The sequence below is a fragment of the Chinchilla lanigera genome, unplaced genomic scaffold (assembly GCF_000276665.1).
Source record: "Chinchilla lanigera isolate Chin_1 unplaced genomic scaffold, ChiLan1.0 scaffold00144, whole genome shotgun sequence".
NCBI lineage: Eukaryota > Metazoa > Chordata > Mammalia > Rodentia > Chinchillidae > Chinchilla > Chinchilla lanigera.
Genome location: NW_004955545.1, coordinates 1,235,858 through 1,262,979, shown reverse-complemented (window position 1 = coordinate 1,262,979; position 27,122 = coordinate 1,235,858). Strand labels below are relative to the sequence as shown.

At 50.4% G+C, this 27,122-nt stretch overlaps 1 protein-coding gene across 4 annotated transcripts in view; it reads left to right on the top strand.

Annotated features, from left to right (window-relative positions):
* Nucleotides 1-27,122, top strand: part of Kcnn3 (potassium channel, calcium activated intermediate/small conductance subfamily N alpha, member 3) — a 161,950-nt gene that overhangs the window by 111,210 nt on the left and 23,618 nt on the right. For 3 of the 4 annotated variants that reach the window (XR_001232197.1, XM_005411527.2, XM_013508360.1), the window contains exon 4: nucleotides 26,483-26,624. Coding sequence is in view for 3 of the 4 variants with exons in the window: in XM_005411527.2 (XP_005411584.1) it covers nucleotides 26,483-26,624 (142 nt within the window). In the remaining variant the exon portion in view is untranslated. Of the gene's footprint in view, nucleotides 1-17,945; nucleotides 18,069-26,482; nucleotides 26,625-27,122 lie in introns of those variants that run through there. The other variant, XM_013508361.1, reaches the window with a different exon arrangement.

Here is a 27,122-nt window from a genome sequence, read left to right as displayed (position 1 = left end):
GGTCAGTGGTGGAAGCTGGAAAGTCTGTGCCAGCAGGATGAAGGATCTGCGCCAGCAGGCTGAGGGATCTGAACTGGAGCCAGGAAGCAACGCTCAAAGTAAGAACCAGAGCTCCCTCCAAAAAGTACCACAGCCATCAGCAACAGTGAGATCCCAAGCTCCTCCCAACGATGAGGAAAGCCCTTTCCCATCAGGAAAGCCAACTCGATGAGCTTTTCCAGGAGACTGAGCAGTGCACCATCTTCCCCTCTGGAGCCAGGAAGTGATGCTCAAAACAAGGACCAGAGCTCCCCCAAAATGAATCGTAGCCATTCTCAGCGACAACAATGTCCTGAGCTCCTTTGACAATAAGAGTAGCAGAGTTCATCAGGAAAGCCAGCATGACAAGCTCCTCCCAGAAAACCAACAGCTCCCTAAAGCTTCCCAGCAGCTTCCAACAGCCTTCTCTTCTTCTTCTGCAGTTCTGCCTCTTAGGTTGCTGGCAACGCCGACTTGGTGGTTGACTGGCAACTCAGCTGGGTGTTACAAGTAGACCACCAGTTGTCAGTCCACCAAGTGCATCTGTAGATTGGGTTGTTAGGCAAAAAATTTAAAAATTAGCCTTAGACGATAAGAAGATGAGCAAGTTGTCACCATATAATATTTGAAAAAGGCACATACAAAATAGTTTTATATAGAATGTCACCCTTGTAAAATACATAGATACATGATATGCTTAGAAATGACTGGAAAGTACGTATTAAGGTGGTTTCTCTGGGGATGTTACATGTGATTTTGTTTACTATATTTTGTTGTATTTTCTACAATGAAAATGTATATGTACATATTTTATCTTTTTAATGGGGAGAGGTTGGGCTTGTTTGTTTTTTTTTATATCCCCAACAAAGCTCAACTTTCTTCTTTTGCTTCTCTTTCTTCTCTTTCTTCTTTTTGCTTCTCTTTTTCTTCTCTTTCTTCTTCTTTCTTCTCAAGCTTCTCTTTTCTTCTTCCACAAGGACTCACGGTTTGTATCAACAGGATTTGGAAAGTAAAGTTGAATGGCTGAGTTTTCACATTTAATTTTCCCTCAACAGCACAGCAAAAGTTCTTTTCTAGATAGGCATGGTGGTACATACCTGTAATCCTAGCACTCTGGGAGGCTGAGGCAGGAGGATCACAAGTTTGAGCCCAGCCGGGCAACTTAAGGGACACTGTCCCAAAATAAAAAATAAAAATATCAACAAATAAATATAAATGGGGCTGGGGATGCAGCTCAGTGTGAGGGCACTGGGTTCAGTTCTCAATCTCTCTCTCTCTCTCTCTCTCTCACACACACACACACACACACACAGAGAGAGAGAGAGAGAGAGAGAGAGAGAGAGAGAGAGAGAGACAGACACAGTTCCTTTGTGAGGCATTCCCCTTCAGATCTAGCTTTAGTAGACAAGGTCCTAAGACACCATGAGCCTGGATCAGGACTCCCTCACCCCCAAACAGAGTCTCACTTAGAGCCCCTCTGCAGCCTGGGATGTTGACGGGAGCACCCAGAGCCCGTGTCTGGGCAGGTGGAGTGGTGTGGGCTGGGTGTCCGGGTGTCCGGGGCACCCTTGTTTGACTCCTGGGCCCCTGTAGCGCCTGCAGTATCAGTAGTGCCTCATCTAGTAGGGAAAAGCACAAAATACTGCCAGTTAGAAAGAAAGAATATTGTGCAATCAAAAGAAAAAAAGAGAAAGAAAGAAAAATGCAAAGCCAAACCAGAGAAAGGGCAACTGGGGCATTAAGGAATAAAGACTAGGGGAATGTAAAGCATGTGGTTTTCTCTTTTCACTAACACAGACTCCCCCATCACCTGGGACTTGGCCCCAGCACCCCAGAATCTGAGCTAGGAGGAATTTGGGCAAGAGCCTGCTACCTCCTTAACCGCTGCTTATTGCCCAGATGGGGACCTGTGGGGACCTGGGCATCTGCAGGGACTAACCCAGGAGAAGCAGCACCATGCACCTCGTGCAGACCTTGCCCAAGCTCAGGTTCGGTCTAGTGTCCCAAGCCATCTGTTCTGGGGCTCGTCCTGCTCCAGTCCGGTGGGACCCCTGTTCTGATTCCAGGTGTATGCTGCGTCCCCATCTTCACCGCTTCACAGCCCAAGTTCTCTTTCTGATTCAACAATTCTTTCTTTCTCTCTTGCAGTAGTGTGTGTGTGTGTGTGTGTGTGTGTGTGTGTACATGCTGTTTGACACTTCAACATGGAAACTGTTAATTTGTGGTTAGCCTCTTTGTACTTTTATTTATGTTAAATATTTATAGGTTAATTGTAAGTTGTGTTGTAATTAAAGGATGGCATCTCAAGAAATGGAGAAACTAGAAAATACTGTAAAACCCGTATTGTGACACCTCGAGTTTGAGACAGGGTTGATGCAGAGTGAACACAATGTTTTGTGAGAAACTGTTTTTCAGTCCCGTCAGCCCGATCACCCCATCCTGTCGTGTGCTTTCCCACTGCTCTTACCTGCTGGGAGGTGACCAAAACGACTGTCTTTGGTCACCAAGAAGTTCACCTGAGGGGACCAGCCTGGAGGGTCACCCCCTTTCTCCCTAGAGTGATCACCTCCTTGCCCTGCCAGGGACAGCTCAGCTGGCACCATGCTGGATGTATAAAGGGGAAGTTACTGTTCCTTACAGTGGCTGCCTCAGGGCATTCAGGCTCAGCTTGAATTCTCTGGTGCTAGAGAAAAAGGCCGTGGCCCTTGGAGGGGACACTGCCAACAGTCCTGCCGGATGAGGTCCCTGGAGGGGCGAGGTGAGGAAGGGAGGGGCTCCTGCAGGCGTCAGTCACATCTATTTGTGGGGATGTTGGTCAGGACAGGAAATCCATGTTCTGTCAGCTTTTCCATTTCTTGACTTTTGGGTTGTTTTGCTTTCCCCTTGGGCGCGCATTGTGCCCTGTGTTTCCAGCCCCGGCCGTGAAGGACTGGCTCCCTGGCTCCCAGCTCTGCTGTCTCACGAGTGCTGTCCCTCCTACCTGTGCTTTTCCTCCTCCCCCACCTGCCCTGGGCTGAGCCCACTGCCCAGCAGGTGTGGTGCTGGCATCTCTGCCTCACGGCACTGCTCCCGGGAGGGCTTGTCCTGGATGTTCTCCTCTGTCTAGTCCAGACGCCTCCATCCCCAGGACTTGGTCCCGCTCCCTCAAGCCGGGCGGGACGCGACCATGGGGGAGATCATGCGGTCTTACTTGAGCCTCCTGTCATGCTGCTCTGCTAGATGCCTCCTTGCCTTCTGTGCCATGCCCAGGAATTTAGGGGTAACCAAAGTCCCTGGAGCCCTCTGTCCCTCACACACCTGAGCGTTTTGTTCTCTCCAGAGGCTCATGGGAGCTACCTGCTCAAAAAGCCCCTGCAGTCCCATCCGGACAGGTCTGGGTGGGCTCTGACACCCCACAGTTGAGGGGTACAGAGCCTAGTTAGTAAAACTCCTTGTGAAAATGTTGCACAGGTTTCAGCCACACCAAGGGGAAAATTCTGGGTCATGATCATGCCAGAGGCCTCACCCTGGGCAGGGGGTACAGCCTGAACCCAGGGCAAGGAAACCAGGCGCCAGCCCTGGTTCTACTTTTCCTTTGCACAGATGCCTAACTTGATCAGAGCCCTGCAGCCTCTATTAGACACCCTCTGCGGTAGGGATTTCATTACTTTAAATGGCTGCTTTATTTGCAGACAGCTGTGACTTAGAACTTTTTTTTTTTTTTTTCAGTACTGATAATTGAGCCCAGGGCTTTCTCACTGAACTACATCCCCAGCCCACTGTTATCTTTTATTTTGACACAGGGTCTCCCTAAGTTGCCCAGGCTGGGCTCAAACTCGCAATCCTGCCTCAGCCTCCCACAGTGCTGTTACTACAGTCGTGCACCACCACATCAGGCGTATCTCCTTAGTATGGTGAAGATTTGACTCCTTATACTTCCTGTCTTGAATCCTAACCCTGTTCTCTGTATCCTCTGTATCCAGCAGTGTGGGCTGGTGGGCGTGGGCCTCATACATGCTTGCGAGCAGATGACTTGGGGTCAGGATAATCCCCAAAAGTCCTTGGCACCAGTGTATCATTTACCACGTGGTGAGTGACCTTCATTTCCTTTCCACTGAAGGCTCCTAAGTACTTGAAGACAGCTTCGTCCTCGCTAACTAGATCCCTCAAAGGGCTCGTCTGGTCAGACTCCATCTTCCTGGTCATCTGTGTTCCAACAAAGTGGGGACCCAGGCTGCACACACAGTCCCAAGTGTTAGGCGGCCTCCCGTTGCCTCAGCAGCTTGAGAGTAGCCCATAGGGAAGGCCGGGACTCCCAGGCATACTGAGAATGACAGCGTGGGGGCCAGGTGCACCTCTGCTTAGGTGTGGCCCTCTGGACCCTCCGTTCTACCACCTCACATTCTACTGTCGACTCTTCCTTAATCAGCTGCGAAGCCCCTGTTTAGCCTGAGTCCTGCAGGAAGCAGCCTGCACTCTGCCCCATGTGGCCACTGCCGAGGCAGGACTCTCGGCTTTAGCAAGGGCTGAGGGGCCACCTAGGGACCCCTTTTTCTCTGTCTTGGTTTTCCTGCTGGTAAAACCAAGGGTTTCCAGGCTCCAGCAGAGGAGAAATAAACCATTCACAGACCTCAGGATGGACTTTCTGAGGGGAGGGTGCAGGGTGTGCCAAGAGCTGTGCTGCCAGGAGCTGGGCACGTGGAGTCACTGGGAAGAGAGAGGAATGGCTGAGCCCGTGGGTGTGGCAGAGCTGAGCTACCGGAGGGGCCAGGAGACTGAGAGTGGAGGCCCTGAGGGTTCGAGCTATGTGTACTTCGAAGAGCTTTAAACAGGAGAGAACCGCCATCTGGTTCATTTGGAGACTACGATGGGGTCACCCTTGTGAGTCATTGAGACAAGAAAAGTATTAGGAGGACAAAGGAGGCCATTGTAGCAGGCCAAGCAGGAGACAAAAGTGACTTAGCAGAGGGTGGGGGCAGTGTGTAGTTCTTGAATACATCCTTGTAACAGGCCAAGAATTTTATATGTGTCTTTTCATGCATTGATGTCCCATACAAAGTCTATGATGAACTCATCATGTTTCCCCTAAATTCTTCCTCTGCATCTCTATTTTTGTCTTCTTTTTCTCAGAAACTTGATCAGTTAGTATTAGTTTTTGGCTGCAAGTAATAAGAAACTGAAAATAACAATAGCTTAAAGAAAATAGAAACTTCCCTTTCATACAAAAGAAGACTGGAAAAGCAGGGCACCCAGTGGGGTCAAAGTCACAGGCTCCTTTCCCCTTGTCCTCATATCCTTCATACATGGTTTCTTCTTCATAGTTTAAGAAGGCTGCTGGAGCTCCAGCCATCTATCTACCCTCTAGTCAGTTGGACAAGGTAAGTGTTCTTTGTCTTTAAGAATATTTCCCAGAAGGAGCCAGGTGTTGTGGACCATGCCTGTAATTCCAGTACTTGGAAGGCTGAGACAGGAAGATCACTGTGAGTTTAAGGCCATCCTGGGCTACTTAGTAAGTTCAAGGCCAGTCTGAACTACATAGTGAAACCCAGTCTCAACCTCCCCTCCCCACAAAAAAGGAACACTTCCTGGAAGTAATACACATGGCTTCCATTCACACTCCTTGGTCATTCACACGGCTGGAGAAATGTAGTCTTAATAACTGATAACCATTACTCATTCCTGGGTTGTCTTACTAATAAGAAGAGGGATCTTGGGTCACAATCATTGCTTAGCTCAAAATCATTCACTATCCTCATGCCCCCAGCACTATTGAGGTATCATCAGGCTCTATAGTTTTTATTCTATGGTGTCTCTCAAATTGATCTCTCCCCAACACAGACCCCTGCCATCTTACCCTGGACTGTACTAGTAGCTGTTCCTGCCCCTAACTGCGCTATTGCTATGGGTATCTTCTACTACCTCAATAACAGCTCCAGTTGCTCCTTCTGAACAAGTCCATATTCCTTTATTTAGGGTCCACAGTCTCCACCATCCAAGCCCTGTCAACTCACGCTAGAACCAGTTTGGTTCTATTTTAGTAACATTAGCTGTGCCGTAGATAACAACTCGCATTTCTACACGTGCAGTTTTATTGCCTACAGAACCGAGAAAATGTGGCACCCAAGTCAGAAAACCTGGGGGCACGGCCTCGGCCAGCTCCGGACCTGCTGTGTGACCCGCGGTGAACGAAGTGCCAGTGGCAAACCCTGGCTCCTCACCTTTGCTGGTCCTGTTTTCCTGGTCTGTAGCCTGGAGATCGAGGTGGGCCTGAGGTGGGCCTGACAGAAGTCGCCAGAAGCTGGGACCTGAAAACACAGGACCCATCCTCTTCCATTTTTCCTGTTGGCCTGCCCAGAGCCATCATCCGTGGATGGGGACATGGTGGGTGGCTCAGCGGGGCTCAGGGATTTGTCCTGGCTCCTGCTGTGCAGGGAACCTGAGTCCTGCTGCAGACCTCCAGGGGGACAGTCAGACCTTGCCGCTCAACTGCTGTGAAACTCACCAAATCGGGCACTTGATGAAGTTTTTGTTTGTTTAGTTTTTGGTTTTTTGAACTACGTAGGTCTTGCTATGTAGTTCAAATTGGCCTTGAACTCATTATGTGGCCCAGGCTGGCCTCAGACGCGTGGTGGTCTTCCTGAGTGCTGGGATTATAGGCATGTGCCGCCACACCCTGTGATTCTCAACAAACTGTGATGTACATATGTTGTCCTGTGCTTGTAGTTTGTTTGGTGCTTGAGACTCAAGCTAGAACTCTGGATTGCCTCGTGCCTCGATACCCTTTCCAGCCCAAACAGTTTTGTTTCACCTTCATCATTTCAGTACTTGTTGCGCCGGTTGGAACCAATTAACAAGGGGTACAGATCCGGAGGTACCACTGTGTTTGCTAAATTGAAGCGTTTTGCTACAGACAGAGACCATGTTGGGGAAAGTGGAGAAAGAACATAATGTGCAGAGTAAATTTGGTTTTTCTTTAAGTTTGGGCTGCCGGTCATTTTACAGTTCTTTTGAGGACACTGTCTGGTCTCTCAGAAAAAAAAGAATGATTGGTGTGATAGAAAAACAGTGATTTTTAGTGGGAACTTGTTTCTGTTAGTAGGTACAGGTAGAAACAGCCCACCGTCCTTGGAAGTCAGTGTGTCAGTTTTTGGGACGAGGGCGAGGGGTTTTGTGACTGGTGAGACTTTCTGAGCAAATAACTCCTAGATTTAATACAGTGAAATCTGTGTTGTCAAACTTAGCAGAGTTAAGTCAATGTGACTATAGTGGCTTTATAATTATTTTGTCAAAGTTAACACATGAAATTGTTTCCACTTAGTTACCAACATTCTTAATTTGTTTTGGTCTTGTTTATAATTTAAATGATGGATTTTATTTAGGGAAGAAATATGTCTTGCGGCTTTTCATTATTTCAGAAATTAGACCATACCCACTGGAGACTGCTAGCCTGTCACTGTGGCGGCAGCATGCCACACCAAAGAGGACGGGTGAGACAGAGCGCGGGGCCTGGAATGCTAGGTAAGGTTGCGCTCAGGCAGAGGAGGGCAAAGAGCCAATGTTTGCTAAGTCCTGGTGATAATCTCACATTTATCTTTTGTGGTGTTATCTGCATTTCATAGAAGGAAAAGCCAAAGCTAAGAGCCATGGGTACCCACCCACCAGGGCGTGAGGCTACCTGTCAGGGGCGGGGTAGCAAGTCTGTCTCAGAAGATCCACTACAGAGCAGCCTCCCTGGGAGGCTGTAATTACTTTTGGGTAAATAAAGGGGACTCTGTAAAAGATTGGGGTGGAGGGACCTTCCCATTTCAGAGGTTCTGGGAGGTAAGTGAGGCAGGCTATCACAGCGGCCCAGGGCTCCTGCTCCAAGTCCTTCCCCCCCACCAAAGCGCCCTGGGCAGCCAGGCGTGACCATCCACCTGAGCATCCTTGGTCCCTCGTTCTGCTCTCCGGACCTTCCCTCCTCCCCTGATCTGCTCAGCCCCCACAGTTCCAGAGCCCAGGACACTCAAGCCAATGACCAGTGTTAGCGTGAGCATTTCCAAATGGCAGTTTCTGTTTTAAGAGAGTAACCGTGCTTCCTGCAAAGTCTGGAGAATCGTGCCATTGCCTGAGGGGTGTGTAATAAAAATCGTCCACCAGGTAAAAACAGAAGCCAGTAGCCGATGAGTGTTTACCTAAGGTGTCGGCCCAGTTGTCACCACCGCATCATCATTTTCTTTATCGCAGCCTCGTCTCTAATCATGACAGATCTGACAGAAAGCAAACCTTTCCAGACCTGCCGCCCAGACGATTCCCCGCCTCCCCTCTGTCTGTCTCCCTCATCTCAGCAAGCTGGCTCTTCCTCCCCGTCTGCTGGCTCGCTGGCTGGCACCCTGCACAACTGTCACTGTGGCTGTGCATCCTGTGGCTGCTCAACTCCAAGATCCCCTCCCCCACGCGCCTCCCTTGTTCCTGCCTGCTTCCTCTCATCTGCCAGTTTCCAGCCCTAGGAAGTGTCAGAGGTGGGCTGTCATTTTTTTTTTTTTTAGGCAGCGTTTTGTTGCCTGGCAACATGTCACAAGCGCCTTCTGTGGTCGCTGCTTCCTTTAAACCAGAGCCAGGACATTGGGGCAAAGAATCCAGGGGCCTCACTGGTGTCATGGGGAGCAGGAAGGAGAGAGGGACAGACAGCCAGACAGACAGACTGACTTCCATGGTGACTCTGAGTGCGGCCACTCTGGCTTTTCCACAATGGCCCTGGCACCGGTTCACCCTCTGCTGCTCTGTCTCAGGGATTCAGATGTCCAGTGGTCAAAAGTCCTGAGCTGGAACCATCAGAGGCTCTGTGAAATTGGGAGACACCTGCGGCTGCCAAGGCACGGACCACCCTGCGCGGCGGGGTCTCTCGGAGGCCTTACCTTGTTCCCTGGGAAGTCGCAGGCCTCCTGTCTGGGAAGACGCCTGGCTCTGCCTGTGCAGTCGGCCCAGCCACAAGTTCCAGTGAACCAGGAGGAGGACGGGATGTGATCTGATTAACACAGAATTCAGAGCCGGCAAGGGCTCCAGAGCTTACTTAGCCAAATCCTCACATTTTATAGATGAAGAAGCCAAGGGCCAGAGAAGGGAAGCAGCTTGTCCAGCGTCCCACAGTGAGTTGGAGAGTCTCCCTCCTGCCCTGGACACTCAAGCGACTGGTGCCCGCGAGGCAGAAAGAGGCAGCGCAGCAGAGAGAAGCACCCTGTACTTGAACCCTTGTGGCCTTCATTTCCTGACCTGAAATGAACGAGGCCTATGGGGCGTAGGGCTTGGGAGACTCAGCTGCCACCCAGAGCCCGGGCGCCCAGGCTGTGTCCATGTGGCGCTTCTCTGGCAGCAGCGGGGTCCTGAGAGCACCCAGACAGGCTCCTCCTGATGTGTCACCGCCACCAGGCTGATGTAGGGCGAACCTTCCATGAATCTGTGTCTTTTCAAAGATGGCCTCTTCAGGCCACAGCACGGGCCATAGTGCCCCACCCTGCATGGGCAGCAGGTAGGTAACAGTCAGTTCTCTGAGGGCCCCAGCCGGGAGGAGCCCTGGTGCCCCCGGGCTGAGGCCCCTCAGGGCTTGGTGAGAATGTGGAGGCTCAACTCGGCGCTGTGAGGTTGTGCAAAGGAACTGTACACTTTCCCCCTCTGGCCTGCAGACGAGGAGTTTCCAGATGGTCATCTCCTCTTTGTCTTGTTCCTTCTTTTCCTCCAGCAAGAATCTCTCAGTTTAAGAGGCAGATAAAAGGAATTCCGACTCCAAGAGCAGCCTGTCCCTTCCTTCTGCTCCTGGGGCTGAGATAAGCAGGGTCGGCGAGGGAGCCTCCCGCAGCAGCAGCTGCTCTCGCTGCAGGGTGTGCTGGCTTCGAGGACTTAGACGCCCCCCAGCAGGAGGGCCCCTCTTAAGGGAAAGTGGGATAACTGGCTGTCTCCATGCCTTTCTCCACAGAACACTGAGCTTCAGTATTAGCATTATTTCTAGTATATTCTAGAACTTTGCTCTTAATGATGTCAATCAAGCTCCAGTGACTTGGCCGTGGGACAGGTTGGCCTGCACCAGCTCCTACGAACCAGGACAGTGGTTGGCCCATACCAGCTCCTACGAACCAGCTCCCTTCCAACCTAGTCTCCTTTACTTAGCACTCACAGAAGACAGAGAAGCGTGCCTTTCTGGATGCTGGGCCCATGGAAAGAAGACGCTGTGCTCCCTGTGCAGGCTGCTTGAGCTTGGGATGCCCTTACCATGAGCCCAACCCTGTCCTCAGGCCCTGGTGCTCGAACCCTCTCTCCAGGTGCCCTTGCCCTCAGGCTCCTCAGCTCTGGCCTACCTCTCTGCGGGAGCTGCTTGGCCACCTCTGCCAAGTTAGAATTCTTCTACCTGCCCCCACCTGCCCACCGACTCTCCTCAGCACCCTTCTTTTCAGGGTTGGGAAGCTCCCTGGCCGGAGCTCCCACATTCTGCCTTGGAAGCCCCACTGCTCTGGGAAGCAGAGACAAGAATGCGCCCTCCCAGGCCATTTCCCCGTCCTGTCTCTGTCTTTTGTTCTTAGTCACAGGGCGATCCCCACCTCCTTCCCGCTCCGCCTGTCCAGGTGATACAGCCACTGTGTCCCCCAGAACAGTCACTTGCCCGATGAGCTGCTCGCTTTTCATTCCCTTTGGAGAACAGCTGAGGAGAAAGACACCCTTCCTTCCTTTGGGGCTCTAGCCAGGACCACTGCCTACGCAGCACTTCCCTCCCTGGGATGCCATTCACACTGAAGCCTGTGAATGGCATTCCCCGGAGCTGCACAGTGCACAACCTATGCCACCAAACAGGGCAGCCCTGGCTCTGACTGACTCCCCTGTGAAGTGAGGCTCATTCTGTAGACCTAGGCTCAGATACCTGAGAAAGGGAAATCCCCAGAAATCTCTTCACCCCATTCTGCTTCCCAGAGGCCTCATGTGGTCAAGCACAAGGTTGTGTGCTGAGGCAAACTCAAGCTCACCCTCAGGTCTGCCACGCAGAAGAGTTTATTTTGTGCAAGTTCCCACGTCTGGCCGAGCCTGCCTTTCCAGCTCAGGGAAATGGGAGACGACAAGTACAACTCTTGTTTCTGTGAGGATTAAATGAGATAGTGCAGGTGAAGTCAGCCCACATGGCCCATGTGGTCCTTGATAATCGAACAGGATGGTGGTCATCTCGGGTTGTAGTAAGGCAAATTAACCCCCAGCCCTTATTCACTTCACAGAGAGAGTCCTAGAAATGAAATGAGATGAGAACTAGACCATCCCTGAGGTCTCCGAGGAAATGCTTTGCAAGAGTCCCAGCTGCCCTTGTTCTTGTCTCTATCTATAAAGTTAAGCCGCGTAGATCCCCTAGCTCCCGAGTCACGCTCTGTGACTGATGGTGGGTGTCAGAAAGGCTCGGCCAGGAGGGCAGAAGCTTGCCGGCACTGGCAGCAGACCCAGGCCCCAGGCGTTGGAGCTGAGTGGAAACCAAAGACAGTGCTGGGACAGAGGGAGAGACCGGGTGGCTTTAAACAGGAAGCAGAGGCCTCCAGGTGAGTGGGATGAGACCAGGTGTAAATATCTCCGCCCCTGAAGCCCTGGCCAGCACTGTGGCGGAGATGGGCCAGCGCTAGCAGCAGGTGCATGGTTAGATTCCTCGGCGAGAAGAGGCCAAGAGGAGCAGGAGCTCCTGGGGGCACTTGATGTCGGAAGGTGGGAGGTGACTTCTTGGCCAAGAGAACTCCGGAACAACCCGTAACACTAAAGAGTAACAAGGAACTCAGAGGAGGGATGCAAGGGAGGGAGAGGGGCCAAACAGCTGCTGGCAGGGTTGGCAGCAAGAGGCCACAGCTGCCCTTCAGACCCCAGAGGTAGTCAGGGATTCCGTTTAAGGCTCCTCTGGCAAAGCCAGTAGTTCCCAACCTTACATACTTGTATGTTTTATTTTGGAGAAGCAAGGAAGACGCTCTTCAGACATGTGGCTTCGGCTGTCTGTGTGCCCCGGATTATAAATCGTTTCTCCTGGGCTGGCTGGAGTCCCAGGCTTCCTTTCCCTGTGAAATCAAATCAGAGTGCAAGAGAGATAGCCTTGGAACAACCATAACACAAAAGAGTAACAAATGTCAGTCCTCAACTGCTGTCTGCCCCGGCGAGGGCATTTGTGTACCCGGTGTGTCTCTGTGCAGAGGAGGCCTGGGGCAGCCCATCCCCTCCCTACGCTCCAGGCGGTGGGGGCCACTGTTGGATTTGGAGCAGAGAGGGTCTTGTGCTTTGGGAGTTCTCTGGCTGCAGTGTGGCTGAGGGAGCCCAGGACGACCCTAAGACAACGAGAGCAGCTGGGGAGACTGTGGGAGGACAGAGGCTGCCTCGGCCAGGGAGGGGATCTGGGGAGCAGGAAGGAGGCAGGTGGCAAGCAGGGTTGGGGGTCGCTTGAACTTCATTAACCTGCTGACCCCCCAGAGATACCCCCCACTGGCAGACCACGTACCTCCTCCTCCTGACACTGCCTTCCCAGGGCTCTGAGACCACAGGGCTCCCTGGAGCCTTGTGTCACTTTTTGCTACCTGCATCTGGCAGTCCAGGAGGTGTGAGCAAAGCCATCCTGAAGCAAACAGAGATTCATGCCCTGCAGGGGCTCCCGCCCAAGTCACAGGAGAAGATGAGGGTGTCTCTGAATGAGCAGAGGGGAAGCAGAGAGGAGAGGCCGGAGTGGGGACCATGCTTCAGAGGAGGGAGAGAGAATAAAGGACAGAGAGAAGCAATGGCAAGAAAAGGAGAGGAGAGGGAAGAGGAAAACGAGGGGTTTTCCAGGGCAGGCGAGGTCCAGAGCAGGCGACTTGGAGGGAGCCCTCCTCACCTGCCTGCTCCCCACCCATCCACCCTGCCCTGCCTGCTCCTCAGCACCAACCCGCTCCGCTCAACTTCAGGGGCTCCCTGGGAAGGCTGGGTCTCCAGAGACCACCCTGCTCTGTGTGCGCACCCTGCACCTCACCTTGGTAGCACTGTTAGTGTTACTTGGTGTCTGCTACCTTCACTGGACTGTGAGTTTCACAGAGCAGACACCGTGTTCCTATTTGCTGACTGGTGAACGCGCTGATTAAGCCCTGTTATCTCGGGTGATCATCTGCACCATCCTGTGAAAGCTGTGCGTGCACACCTTGCTCCATTCAAGCGCAGCCGAAGACACGGGCAGCGGAGGCCACACGGCTCCCAGGTGGCAGGGCTGGGTCTGAGCCCCGTTGCAGCCTGTCTGTCGCACCACCTTCCAACGTGGTGGGAGACACGCTTCTCACGGGAATGTGCTTCTTCCAAACAGATTGTTTCTCTCCGTTTTCATGCATTTTATTAAACATTTCCAAATCAGGAAATATGGAAATATTTTTTAATAAGAAGAAAGAAAACATTGCAAATTGAGAAACTGACTCAGAAGGGCTTGCCAGAGGAGCCATCTGGTTTTTAATTTAATAACCATCCAAAGAGGTGGACAGTGCTCCCCCTGGAAGAGAACGGATGGTGGAGAGATGGCAGCTGGCTTCCCTCAAAGGAGGGAGCAAAACAAGGAGTGCGATATGTAGTCTGGGGAAGTCAGCAGGTGTTAGTGTTCAGATGTCCCCACCATGGCCCACAGAGAGGCGGCATCCAGATACGGGACCCCAGCCAGATGTCTGAACCCTCCTGTAGTCAGTCAGATGTCTATGCAGAAAACTGTTAAAGGAGGTAGAGATGCCACCAGCTCTCCCAGAAAAGCCACATCAGGCCAGCCCCGAGCACACACAGAGAGGACAGCTGTGTCTGTCTGTCACCCATCGCGGCTGGGTGTTGGAGGGGTGTGCTCTGCCGGCACCGGCCTGAGCACCTTTCAAAACCACCCCAAGGTCTCACCCCCATGCTGCTGGCTCCTGTGGCTGGAAATAAAGGACTAGATTTAGATTTGCCTTGGAAAGACCCAGGGCTATTACCTTGAGTTGCCTGGTAGAGGGGAATGGTCCTTATCTTCCTAAATTCAAAGCCAACTTGAGAAAAATAGGACAACGTGTATGAAGAGGGAGGGACGGGGGAGCAACTGTGTGCATGCAACTGGCATGTGATCATCGCTGGGTCCCCAGCAGCTCTTGGATCACATTTTAAGGTGTTTATAAGGGAAATTGCTTATTAGAAAAGCATTTTTTTGGCCTTGATATGAATTCACCCATAGCTGGAATCAGCGGTAACAGCCTTGAAATCACCCTGAACCATTTATTCCTCAGCGAACTTAGAATTTCAATGACGCTCTTCTGCACACCTCAAAAGCATTTCTCAAATGCTTCTAAGCTAAGGCTCATAATGCCCTGAAGAATGGTGATTTCACCCCAACTTCTCCACAGAGCTGGAATCATAGGCCTTAATCTGCAGGGCATTTGATAATTAGGAGTTGATTGTGCTGGGCACCTGGACAGAGGCAGAGGTATGGATGGGAACGGAGCCCAGGACTCTCTGACAGTGAGTGCCTCCCCTTCAGTACTCGCCTCTGACGCAGGCTGGCAAGTGCCACTGTCCTGCTGGCTGGGTTGAGCAGGGGCCTTGTCCAACTACAGCGGGCCCTGTCCAGGCATGGATGCGGCCTTTGCGTCCCATCTGTGCCCTGCTCACCATAGCTGCTGTTTCAGGTATCTAAAAAGAGCTGGAGCTGAGCCCTGATCTGTTCACTTCCTTGTTGTGTGAGTGAGCTTGGTCAGTTACTCTCCTGAGCTCTCAGGGCCCCATGATAAAGTGAAGGTGACAGCTCTTGTCCTGAGGCCTGTGATACCAACGCAAGAGCAAATTTTGCGCATCCTTTTCCTTCATTGCTTGACAAATCTGTATTGAGCAGTAGGCATAAAGCAGTAGGCCTAAACAAACCAGGAAAAACCCTTTCCTTCATGTAGCTTATACTCTAAAGACCACAAAATAAGCCAAATATTCATTATATGTTGGGAAACTGTCTGTCTGGAGGAGATGGACACAGGACAGGAAGTTAGGGTGTGGGGTGCAACTGTGGACAGGGTGGTAGAGGTGCCTCCCTGCGAGCTGATGCATGACCCAAGGCCTCCATGGTCTTCAGGAGGAGGAGCAGGTAGGACAAGCTGAGGTGGAGCAGAGCCGGGCTGGAGGTGCCATGCAGACTCCAGATCGTGCAAGAGGGTTTGGAGGGGTGATCTTTAGGCTCTCGTGGCCCCCTAGGGACTTCAGTTTTTGTTCTAGGGGATACAGTCCTGTTCCTCTTGCTCTGGAAGGCCCACTCTGGCTGCTGCAGTGGTACTGAACTGAGGGTGTGAGGGAGCATAGATCACAAAGGCAGAGGCAGGGACTTGAGCTGCTGCGGTGGCCCAGGTTTGGGGACAAGGGGTGGACAGGGGGAAGCGGGCAGGCACGAGAAGTGACCAGATTCTGGAAATCTTTTGACAGTAGAGCCAGCAGGATTTGATGGAGACAGGGAAGGGGCGGTGGCCCATCCAGGAAAACAGTGGAACAAGGAAGATGACAAGGAGGAGAAGCTGCCAGCTCTTCCCGTCCATATCTCACGTGGCTGTCCTTGTCACTAGGACGAAACCTCAGGTGGGAGGCTCTTTGAGAGGCAGTGACACGCCTCCGTCAGTGTCGTGCACTGGAGGCTGACCATCTTTTCCACATTTGCTCCTCACCACGGCCGTATGAGACGGGCAGGGCGGACATGATCACATGTGCTTCCTTGCAGAGAAGACAGTGACGTAATATGCTCAAGGTCACAAAGCCATCAGGGTTGAAAGCCGGTCTCTGGGCTCTAGATCCTGCATCCTTCTGGCTCTGCTAAGAAGATGATAACCACACAAGGCCAACATTTCTTTAGTTCATCGATGTACCAGGCACTGGTCTAATTGCTCTAGAGGTATCAGCTTATTTAAATCCTTACTGTAACTATGAGTTGGCACAATAATTATTCCTTTACAGGTGGGAAAACTGAGGACAAGGTCAGACACTAAGGGGAAAGACTCGATTCAAACAGGGATGGTATGGCCCTGGAGCCTGTGTGTATGACCTCGACACCAAGCAGCCTTGTGGCCTCCTACGTGACAATGTGAGGACAGCCACTAGATGGCGCAGACACCCAGGGGCTCTGGGGTTAGAGACAGGGTGCTTACTATGGCTGGGTGGGTTGGGAAGGGATTTGAGTTAGATCTGGAACAATCAGTTAGAAAGGAGCAGTGAGAGCTGGGAGTAAGTGATGCATGCCTATTGTCCCAGCACGCTGGGAGGCTGAGGCGGGAGCACTGCAAGTTCAAGTCCAGCTCGGGCAACTTAGTGGAACCTGCCTCAAAATAAAAAATAACAAAGGGCTGGGGATGTAGCTCGATATAGATGCCCTGGGTTCAATCCCTAATGCCAGAAAAAGAAGAAAAAAAAAAAAGGAAGAGGAGGAGGGGAAGGAGAAGAAGAAAAAGAAAGAAGAGGAAGAGGGGAAGGAAAAAGAGAGAAGGAAGAGCAGGAAGAAGAGAGGAGGACAGTGGGAGGAGGGGAAAAGAAAGAGAAGAAGGAGGATGGGAGGTGGGGGACAGAGGAGGGAAGGAGAAGAGGAGGAAGAGGAGGGCAGCGCCTGACCTGTGGGCAGTGGCAGGTGTGACAGGAACAAAAGAAGTGTGTGTGGAAGGCAAGCTTGGAGCACCACAGTGCTGAACAGGAGGTGGGAGGAAGTAGCCGAGAAGACACAGGCAAAGTGGGAACAAACCAGGAGAGGAAACCACTGACCACACCAAAGGAGGGCTCCTCAGGAGAGGGGCCAGTGGCATCAAAGGCCGCCAGGGGTCAAAGTAGGTCCATGTGGTTGGGTTCTTCGTTGGCAACTTCACCAAGCACAGACTCTGGCTCTGCAGGGTCTGAACGTGTGACTCTGAGATTGACCACAAGTGAAGGCGGAACAACCCATCTGGATGGAGTTCGGCACAAGGCCTGGCTCTATGTCTGCAAATGCCAACAATCAGCCAACCCAGGACAAATGTGAAAAGTATCATAAAAAACTAGTTTACAAATGTATGGAGACTCCTTTGGAACAGGAGGAAGGCACAGCCACCTCTCTTGGGTTTATTTCTGTCCCCTACTGCTATAACAGGTCAAAGCTAGTGTTGAAGAAGCTGAGTTCTTATTACTAGTGAGAACTGACTCCAAGCCCAAGAAATGCAGTAGCCACATTGACAAAAGTTTACCAGCTGAGGAGAATAGCTGAAAGCATTCAGCACACCTTCCTGGGTTTTGGAGGTGAGCACCACTATCACAGAGGCCAGGAAAAGCAATGAGCAGGCTACATCGATTCCACAAGTGTTTACGGAGCACTTATTGTATTTTAGGTCCAGGAAGGTACCCAAAAAGGCTTCAGTGAGGACTGGTATATATCTTCAAGAGTAGGTGACTAAGCCAGTGGAACAGAATGAAGAACCAGGAATGATACCACTTCCACATTTGATCTGTAAGATAGAGAAAGTCAGGGGAAGGGTGATCTGCATACTAAGTGGAGCAGAAACCATTTGTCATCCAGATTAAAAAATTAAGTTGAACCCCTGCCTCACACCATACACACAATCAGTTCCAGAGGAATTAAAGATGAGTGAGAAGGACAACATTTAAAAACATGTAAGAGAGCCTCATAAGCTCAGGTAGGGAGACATTTCTTTAAAAAACATACAAGGAGCCAAGCATGTACCAGTAATCCCAGCTTTCTGACAGGCTAAGGCAGGAAGATTGCAAGTTTGAGCTGAGCTTGGGCAGCTGCAGAACTTAGCAAGACTCTGTCTCAAATTTAAGAAGCAAAATTAGAAAGGACTGGGGATGTAGTTCAGTGCAAAGGCTCTGGTTTCAGTCCCCAGTACTGAAAAAGAAGGGAAAGGAAGGGAAGGGGAAGGAGAAGGGAAGCTAATGGGAGTGGTGGGAAGGGAAGGAAAGGGAAGGGAAAGGAAAAGAGGGAAGAAAAGAGAGTACGGAAAAGAAAAGGAGACAACCAATATGAAGTCCAGCTGATGATTATGTGTGGAGAGGTGAGGGATCCCGAAGGGTAAGCACACACAGAGAGATGCAAAGGTTGGAGTTGGATGGTGAGTTTGTTAGTGCTTATTTTCTTTTTCTGCTTTGTAAATTAAATGTTTCATATAATTTGGGGCTCTTTTCTCTCTGGTTTTTGGCTTTATGTTTGGTATTCTCCAAGAGATCCCCAGGTGTTCTGCATGGCCAACCGCTGCCTCCCCCAGAAGCACCTACTTTAGCCCCCTTTGCTAGTGGATGTTACATTGACCTCTGTGTCCCCAAACACCATGCTCATCTGGCTGCTTTCAAGTGCTTTGGTTTTTGTCACTGTCTACCCCACTCTTTCCATGGCGGGTGGTAAAAGCCAGTTCCCTCCCTCCCCTTCCACGCTTCCTGTCCCCCGTCCTCCTGTTATAATTACATCCCAATCGGAGTTAAATCAGTAATCGCTGTTTATGTCACTCAGTCAACACTAATTTGACTCTATTCATACTTGAGTAAAATATGACAACTTTTCCTTTCCCACAGAATTCTTCGTTTTTTTTCTGGAGATGTTAATTATCGTGTTTGTTCATTTGCTCAGTTTTCTATATGTTTATCACTAATTCAACTCATATCCTGGTGGTTGTCTAAATCTCAGAAGTTCAGGCAACGGCGTTTTTTTCTGTGAATTTTGTCACCTTGGAACAGTCCCCCGAGCTTCCTTACTTGCTCCGGACTGGCAGCCCTCCATTCCTGGGCACAGATGTCGTCCTAGGGTCCCCTGCTCCAGGGACCTGGATCTGCTGGATCCAGCTGGGTCACTTTTCTCTGTCCCCTGTCTTCCTCCTCCCGGGATTACTCCTGGGCTTTGGTGACCCGACCCTGCTGTGACTTCCTCAGAAATGTACAAGAGGCAAGTCTGCCAGAGCCTGGAATACCTGAAAATGTCTTCATTCTATCCTGGGACTTAACAAATGCCTTGGCTGGCTGGAAATTCTGGCCTTTCTGGTTTGGAGTTCTGGTTTGCAGTTCTGGTTTGCAAATCATGTCCCTTCTGAATTTTGAAGGTTTTATTCTGTGGCCCTCTAGCTTCCAACTGTACCGTGCCAAAGTCCAAAGTCATTCTGATTTCCTATTTGTATTTGATGTTTCCCTGTCTACCCCGCCCCGCCCCAGCCTGCAGGGTCCTCTCCTTGCTGCCGGCTCTGGAAACTCCCACAGTTACCGGCCTTGGGCTGAGTCTGTCTTCATCCACTGTGCTTGGGGCCTTGATTTAGAAATTGGTACTCTTCAGTTCTGGGGATGTTTTGGGAGGTTTCCTTAGTGCTTCCTCCTCCCTTTCTTCTTTTTCCTCTTCCCCTTCTCTCCTCCCGGTTCTTTCTTCTGGAACTTTAGTATCTGAATTGGCAGATGGATCCTCTGATTTTTTCCTACTGTGCTTTCTTTTCATTCTCTTTTCCGGCCTTTCCTTGGTGGAGCACACAATTCTTGTCTGATGGGTTTGGTGTCTTATTTTATCTCTCCTAAGACATTAATTATAGGATTTCCCCAGTAAGAGTTCTTTTCTGTGAATGATCTGTGTTTGATCCAGAGTATTTTTTTCTTTGTTTGTTTTAATTGATTTGGTCTTGTGACTTTACTGTTAGAGACTTTCCTCAGATGTCTGGGGATTCCTAGTTGCTCGATTACTTTGAAAAAGTAGGGGATGACAGACTTTTAGTTGTAAGAGATTTGAGGGAGCAAAAATAGATGTGTATGTTACGTTTATCATCTTTGCCTAATCGTCCAGTCTCTTATATCTCTCATTTATTCCATAGTATTAGAAAGAGATTTAAAAAAAAAAAAAAAAGCAACTATGGTTCACCCTCCTGAAGGATAAATTAATGGCTATAATAATTACTCTTGACTTCAAAGAAAAACTAACATCTTTTCTTCCTCAGCCTTTAAAGACATGAAACTATTTCCCTCAAAAAAATCGCTCCTGCAAAAAATAGCATGAGATTAGTACGTGAATTTGTGACATGTGTAAACCACTCTAAAATTGTGAATAGGTTTGGAAACGTTTTCTCCCTCCTCTCTACTCCCACAGTCCTGAATCACCAGCCCAGCTTTCTTGTTCACCACTTCCTGTTGGTGAGCTGCATCTCTTGTCTCCATGGTGACGCCTCACACCACAGGCAAGCAGGGGGCGTGTCCGACTCACCTTAGCCTCTTTCTAGCCTCTACCAGAGGGGAGGTCATTGAAGTCTGACAACCAGTGAATGAATACCATTCTCAACCTGCTGCTCCTCTCCTCACATAGCACCAATAGGGTTTTATACGATCGATGAAAAAGAAACCCTCAAAAACGTAAAGGGAATTTATAAAAAAAAAAAAGTAGTACTTCAGACATCATCTTTAGAAAGAGAGACATTATCCATTGCTTTATATTTACTTCCTTTTGGTCTGTAAGCTCTATTTCAGAGCCTGTTCACAGAAGAATAGGATGATCATGATCATGGGGCAGCTAAGCAGCCGGGAAACACTAGTTTAAGATGGAGAGTTTTCCAAGAAAGAGACCACGTGCACTGCAGGCCAATAATATACATGAAGACAGGCTACAAATTAAATCCAGACCTCCTGGTTTGGCATTCAGTGCTCTCCACTGTGCGTCGTTGGGCATCTATAAGCCTTCTAGCAGTTCTCCCTGTCTGGGGCCTGACCTCTTTCATCAGTCTTGTGTGTGGCTACTAAAAGAATAATTCTCAGATACCAAGTCTCCTGACCTTCCTTTGCCAATGCCTGACTGTAGATCCCCTTTATCCCTATATCAAATAGTTCTTCCGCCTATAGTGGTACACACTGATAATCCCAGGAGGCTAAGGCAGGAAGTTTGTGATTTCAAGTTCAACCTGGGCAAAGTAAAGACTTAGTGTTGGGCTGGGGATTTAGCTCAGCGGCAGAGCGCCTGCCTGGCAAGCACAAGGTCGTGAGTTTGGTTCCTGGTACCGGAGAAAAACCAAAAAAAAAAAAAAAAAAAAGACTTAGTGAGACCAGGTCTCAAAATTTAAAAAAAGGGGGGGCTATGCATGTAGCTCAGTACAGAGGCCCTGGGTTTAATTCCTGTTACTGGCCACCTCCCCACAAAAGTTCTGCAGCCTAAACTTTAGCGCTTCGTGAAAGCCTTGCCCCCCGCCCCCCCCCCGCCACCAGGGGCCTCTGCACTGCCTTTATCAACACGTGCCTCAGCCTGCCCTGTTTTTCAGACTGCTGACAGTGCCCCCGCCCCCAACACCAGCACCTGGCACTGACGCACGTATGTGCCTACTCTGGGTCAAGCACTACGCTTCTATTGCTTTTCTCACTTAATCTTCCCATTAGCATATCAGGAAACTGAGTCATAGAGAAGTGAAGCCACTTGGCCAAGGCCATGGAGCTGCTTATGGTAGAGGTGGAATTAGAACCCAGGCAAGCGCCCCTCAGGACCTGCTCACCTCCTAAGCCAGGTCCTCAGGGTCCTCAGACCTGACCAAGTCTCGTTCCCGGAGGAAGCAGTCCCATGAGCCGATGACCCTGCATTTGACCCTGCGTTTGTACATGTGCCGCTGGCTTGCGGCCTGGGCTGCCCCCAGGTCTTCTCCCTCCTGAGTCTGCATTAGCTACTAAGTCTTCCTGAGTCATAGACTCCAAAGCCTGATTCTCCAGTGCAGAGCCCGAGAGCCAGAGTCACCGTGCCACTGGCATTCAGGAACAGGGACCACACGGCCCAAGGACCTGACAGGGCAGGCGAGCAGGACGGGTAGGCAGTGGCCTGTCCAAGGCCATACCAGACCGGGATGGGGCTGACGTACAGGGGCAGAGCCATGGCAGTCTCAGTGCCAGGGGCTGGGCACCCCAGCTCGTGCTTTTCAAGGACAGTCAGAGGGAGAACCAGGTCTCCAGGGTAGAGCAGAGAGGGGAGGGTGGGTAAGTCCACTGTCCCGGCAGCACTTTGGGGAGGGGATGGCTGCTTTTTCAGCTGTCGCACAAGTCCCAGGCACCATTACCTTCATGTAGACGGTGACAAAAAGATGACCACCACCCCCTCTCATTGCTGGTCAAGGATGCACACGGGGCTGGATGACCCACGGATGATGAAGGCCAGGCTTGCGTGGCATCAGTTGCCACCTGCCTCCGTCCTGCCTTCACTGTCCTGCTAGGTTGGCTCACCCCCGGTAGACCATTCTTCCCCACGAGCCATGCCACCTTTCCATTCCTCTGCTCAGGAACCTAGAATCACTTCCAAGGTCTCTAAGACTAAAATCAAGCTTCTAATTTTAGAATTCCAGGCCCTCCAACATTGGAACTCACCAGTCTCCAAAGCTACCTCATTGCCTATTACTGGAGCCCAGCTGTCCTCTGTATTGTTAGCTTTTCATCACTAGAACCAAGTACCTGACACATACAATTTAAAGGAGAAAGGTTTTATTTTGAGTCACAGTTTCAGAGGTTTTAGTGCATGGGTGGCCAGCTGCAAGGCAGAAAGCATGGCAAGAGGGTGTAGCAGAGGAAAGTGACTCAGCCAAGGCAGCTAGGAAGCAGGGAGGGCAGGAAGAGGCAAGAAGGAAGGGCCCAGGGACAAAAACACCCATGGTCCCATCCCCAGTAACCACCTCCAACCAGGGCTACCTCCCAACAACACGTTCGGCTATGTACGCATCAGTGGATGAATCTGCTAATGAGGTCAGTGCCCCATAAGCCAATCACCTCCCAAAGGCCGGGCCTCTGAACACTGGGGCCTTTTGGAGGACGTTTGAGATTGAACCACAACAATTCCTCTCACTGAAACTGCCCCGTCTTCCCCCGAGATACGTTTAAATCACTCTTGCTTCTCCAATGCTAGTGGAGCAATGAAAGGAGCCTGGCTACTTCCTCTGTGTCCTTGGGCAAGTCGCTCAATATCTCTGAACTTTCTATGGGATACTTTAAAGGATGTGATGAGAATTAGAGTGTTTTTTGTGCTCAAAACATCAGCCACAGAGTTGGTGCTTGATAAATTGGATCCCATCATAGATTCCTGGTGTTTCCCAAGGTGGGTGACCCCCACCTCCTTTCCCACCAGGTCCATCTCAGGTACACGCCCTGGAGCTGTCCCTGCCCACCTAGCCTGGGGACAAGGAAGGGAAGCAGCACCCCGAGGGGCACGAGGACACTGATGAGAGTAGCCAGTACTTACTGAGGGCCTGAGTGCCAGGCCTGTTCCAAGCACGCCACATGTGTGAGTTCACGTCCCCTCCGGGGAACCACATTCTGTAGAGGAAGGTCCTGAACTGCGTTCTGCTCTATCCAGCCCTGCCTCAACCTCCCCACTCAGGGGCCTCCCGAGGTTGACCAGGAGCTGGGGCTTTTTCCAAGGAGTGGTGACCCTCCAGGATAAATGCAGCCCATTATGTGTCATCTGATCAGCTCCTGTCAGAGAGCCCTGTCCTGAGCCCTGCACCCCAGGCAGCAGTTGGGCCACCCTGTGTTGGGCTGGGGCTCTCACAAGGGCATGCTCTCTGCCAGGACCATCTCCTCTTGGCCCTGACAGTGCTGCCTAGCTCCTCTGTGGAGCTGTCTTGCTTGCTGATGGTGCTGTCTCAGAATACCGCCGACTAGAGAGCTTATAAAGAAGGGAAGTTTATTCTTCACAGTTCTGCAGGTTGGGAGTGTGGGATCAAGGTGCCAGCAGGTGCAATGTCCTCTTCCAACGGGGAGCCCTGTGGTGGAGGGCAAACAAAGCACACGGCCACAGGAAACCTCTTTGAAAAGGGCCGTAAAGAAATGTCCAACATTGCTAGTAACTAGAGAAATGAAAATTAAAACAGCACTGAGATTTCATCTTACTCCAGAAAGAGTGGCCATCATCAAGAAATGAAATAACAACAGATACTGGAGAGGTTGTGAGGGGAAAAGGGACCCTTTTACATTGTTGGTGGGAGTGCAAACTGGTACAATCTCTATGAAAGTCAGTATGGAGACTCTTCAAAACACTAAAACTAGACATTCCATTTGACCCAGCTATTCCCCTTCTATGTATTGTCCCCAAAGGGTTAAAGACATTGTTCACGGTGATCCATGCATACCCGTGTTCACAGAAGCACAATTCAGAACAGCTAAGTCTTAGTAGCAGCCTGTCTGTCCATCAAGAGAACGGATAATGAAATGTGGTGTTTACACAATGCAGTGCTACTCTACCGTAAAGAAAGATAAACTTGAGTCGTCTGTAGGAAAATGGACGCACCTGGAGACCTTAAAGTTAAGTGAAATAAGCTACACACACGTTTAAATATTGCATGGTTTCTCTTATATGAGAAAGCCAAAGTATAAATAAAGGGCAAAATAAAAGATAGATCATAGGAACTAGGGAGATAGATCTTTCTCAAATGAGAAAGGGAGAGAGAGATAGAGGGAGGGGAGAGGGAGAGGAGGGGAAGGGGAGAAAAAAAGGAATCGACTTGTACTGTGTACATGCACCAGCTCCACACGAAGAAAGCGGCACATATGTACTGCAGACACACACGGATAAGAAAAAGTTCATAGCAAATGCTGGTGAGGACGTGGGAGGGAAGGAATTTCCATGTTATTCGTGGGAATGTCTAGTAAACCACTATGGAAATCAGTATGGAGATTCCTCAGCACACTAAAAATAGCACTTTCATTAGACCAGCTATACCTCTCCTGGGTATATTCCCGAAAGAATTAAAGGCAATCTACTATAGTGATAGATGCATATGCACGTTTGGAGCAGTGAAATTCATAATAGCTAGGCTCTGGGAACAGCCTAGGTGCCTATCAACAGACAAATGGATAAAGAAAATGTGCTATTTATACACAATGGAGTATTATTCAGCCATAAATAAGAAGGAAATCATGTCTTTGCAGGAATACGGATGGAACTTAATGCTAAGCGAAATGCGAGGCTCAGAAGTTAAATATTGTATGATTTCTCTTGTATGGGAATTCTAAAATATAAATAAATAACTGAATAAAAGAGCAATGAGAGAAAACAGGCAGACTTTTGGAGATGGGAATGGAATCAGAGGGAGGAGCCGGTGAGGGGCTTAAAGAGATTAGCAGCGATCAAGATTCGCTGTCTGCGTGTGCCACAGTCCCCAAGGAACATCACTGTCACACTAATAAAGGTGCTTCTTGCAATACAAAGGGGCTGTAAACCAGGCACGGTGGCACACGCCTGTAATCAACCCCAGCTACTGGACAGGCAGAGGCAGGAGGGTAACGGGTTGGAGGCCAGTCTGGGCAATTTAACAAAACCAAATACATACATACATACATACGTACATACACCTAAGGGCCTTAATCCTACTCCCAAGAGGAGGCGCCCTTGTGACCTCTTCACCCAAGGTCGCACCTCTTCAGACCGCAGCACCAGTGACCTCTGAACTTTGGACAGCTCCTTCACTGTCTACCCCTGTAGCTGGGGTTGAGGTCATCGCTGTCTCCTTGTGATACCAAGTGCCTCATCTGCCCACTCACTGCCGATGTCTGCATCTTGGCACCCCTCCCCCTGGGTGAACCCCAAGGTGGGGAAAGGTGAGAAAGGGGATCGAGGCAGAGGAACCGGTGATGACACGATTCCCACGGGTCCCTCCCGGACTGGGGCAGCCACAGACTCTGTCCAGCTGAGGAGAGGAGACTGGGCAACTATGGTTCCCGGAGCTCCCTCTGGACAGTGCTGAGACAGCTCGGCCGCTCCGTCTCCCTGCAGACATGTGGGAGAGGCCAGCTCAGGCCCATCAGCTTTCTTAAATGTGTTCCGTGATTTTTCTTTTTTTTTTTTTTTTTTTTTTTAGTTTCCTGTTGAGGAGCTTGCGATTTCAGATTAATCATCCCCATATACATTTAGACTTTTGGCTTAGAAGGGAGAATTTAAATTTCATTACTGAATGATTTCATCCAAAGCTGTCCTACCAACACTGAAAGGATGTCTATGACATGGGGCAAATCACGACAACACTTTTTCCCTTTGGGACCCAGTTTGTGGCAGAAGCCTGGCAGGACGGGGAGTGCTGGAGGCAGGTCCTGGATTGGCACAGCCATGTCACCTTCACTCCTCTAAAGAAATCTGTATGTGAGCTAGATGTGGTGGCACACACCTGCAATCCCAGCACTCTGGGAGGCTGAGGCAGGAGGATCAGTAGTTCAAGTGCAACCTGGAAAACTTAGTGACTTATTGAGACCCTGTCTCACAATAAAAGAAGGCTGGGGAAGTGTCTCAGTATGAAGGCCCTGGGTTCAATCCCCAATACTACAAAAAGAAAGAAAGACATGAAGGAAAGAACAAAGGAAGGAAAAAAGGAAGGAAGGAAAGAAAGAAAAGGGAGGGAGGGGAAAAAAAAGGAAGGAAGCTATCTCTGTGTGCTACCATTACTGCTGCATCCTCTTCAGCAAAAGCCCCCATTTCCTTCCCCCTCTAGGTTTGTCCACAGCCCCTCCCTGGGGCAACAGCAGCTGCACTGGCTAACTCCTGTCTTCCGCTTGGCAGGTATCACGACCAGCAGGACGTCACCAGTAACTTTCTGGGTGCCATGTGGCTCATCTCCATCACATTCCTTTCCATTGGTTACGGGGATATGGTGCCCCACACATACTGTGGGAAAGGTGTCTGCCTTCTCACTGGCATCATGGTGAGTACCCACCCCTGCCTGGGGCCGTACCCCAATGTATCATAAAGAAAAGAGCTCCCTTCCCAGCCGGCCTGTGTCCGTGCCCCCCCCCCCATGCATAAAAGGCAGGCGGGAGCTGGATGTGGTGGTGCACACCAATAATCCCAGTGCTCTGGGAGCTGAGGCAGGAGGGTTGCAAGTTTAAGCCCAGCCCAGACAAATTAGTAACTTAATGAGATCCTGCCTCAAAATAAAAAATAAAAAAGGGCAGGAAGTGTAGCTCAGTGCAAAGGCCCAGTATCACTGTCAAGGCAAAAAAATGAGGCAGATGTAAACTCTGCGGTGGTTTTTTCCTTTTCCGTTTCCTTTGCTAAGGTAGGAATAAGGTCCTAGTTGTTAGCAGTTCGCAGCAGTTTTCTGCCTGTCCCAACAGGGGCTGGGGGAAGCTGGTAACCACTCTGAGCCTTAATCGCCTGTGGTGAGCCTCAGGGCCCTTCCTGTCCCTGAGAAGCCTTGGCA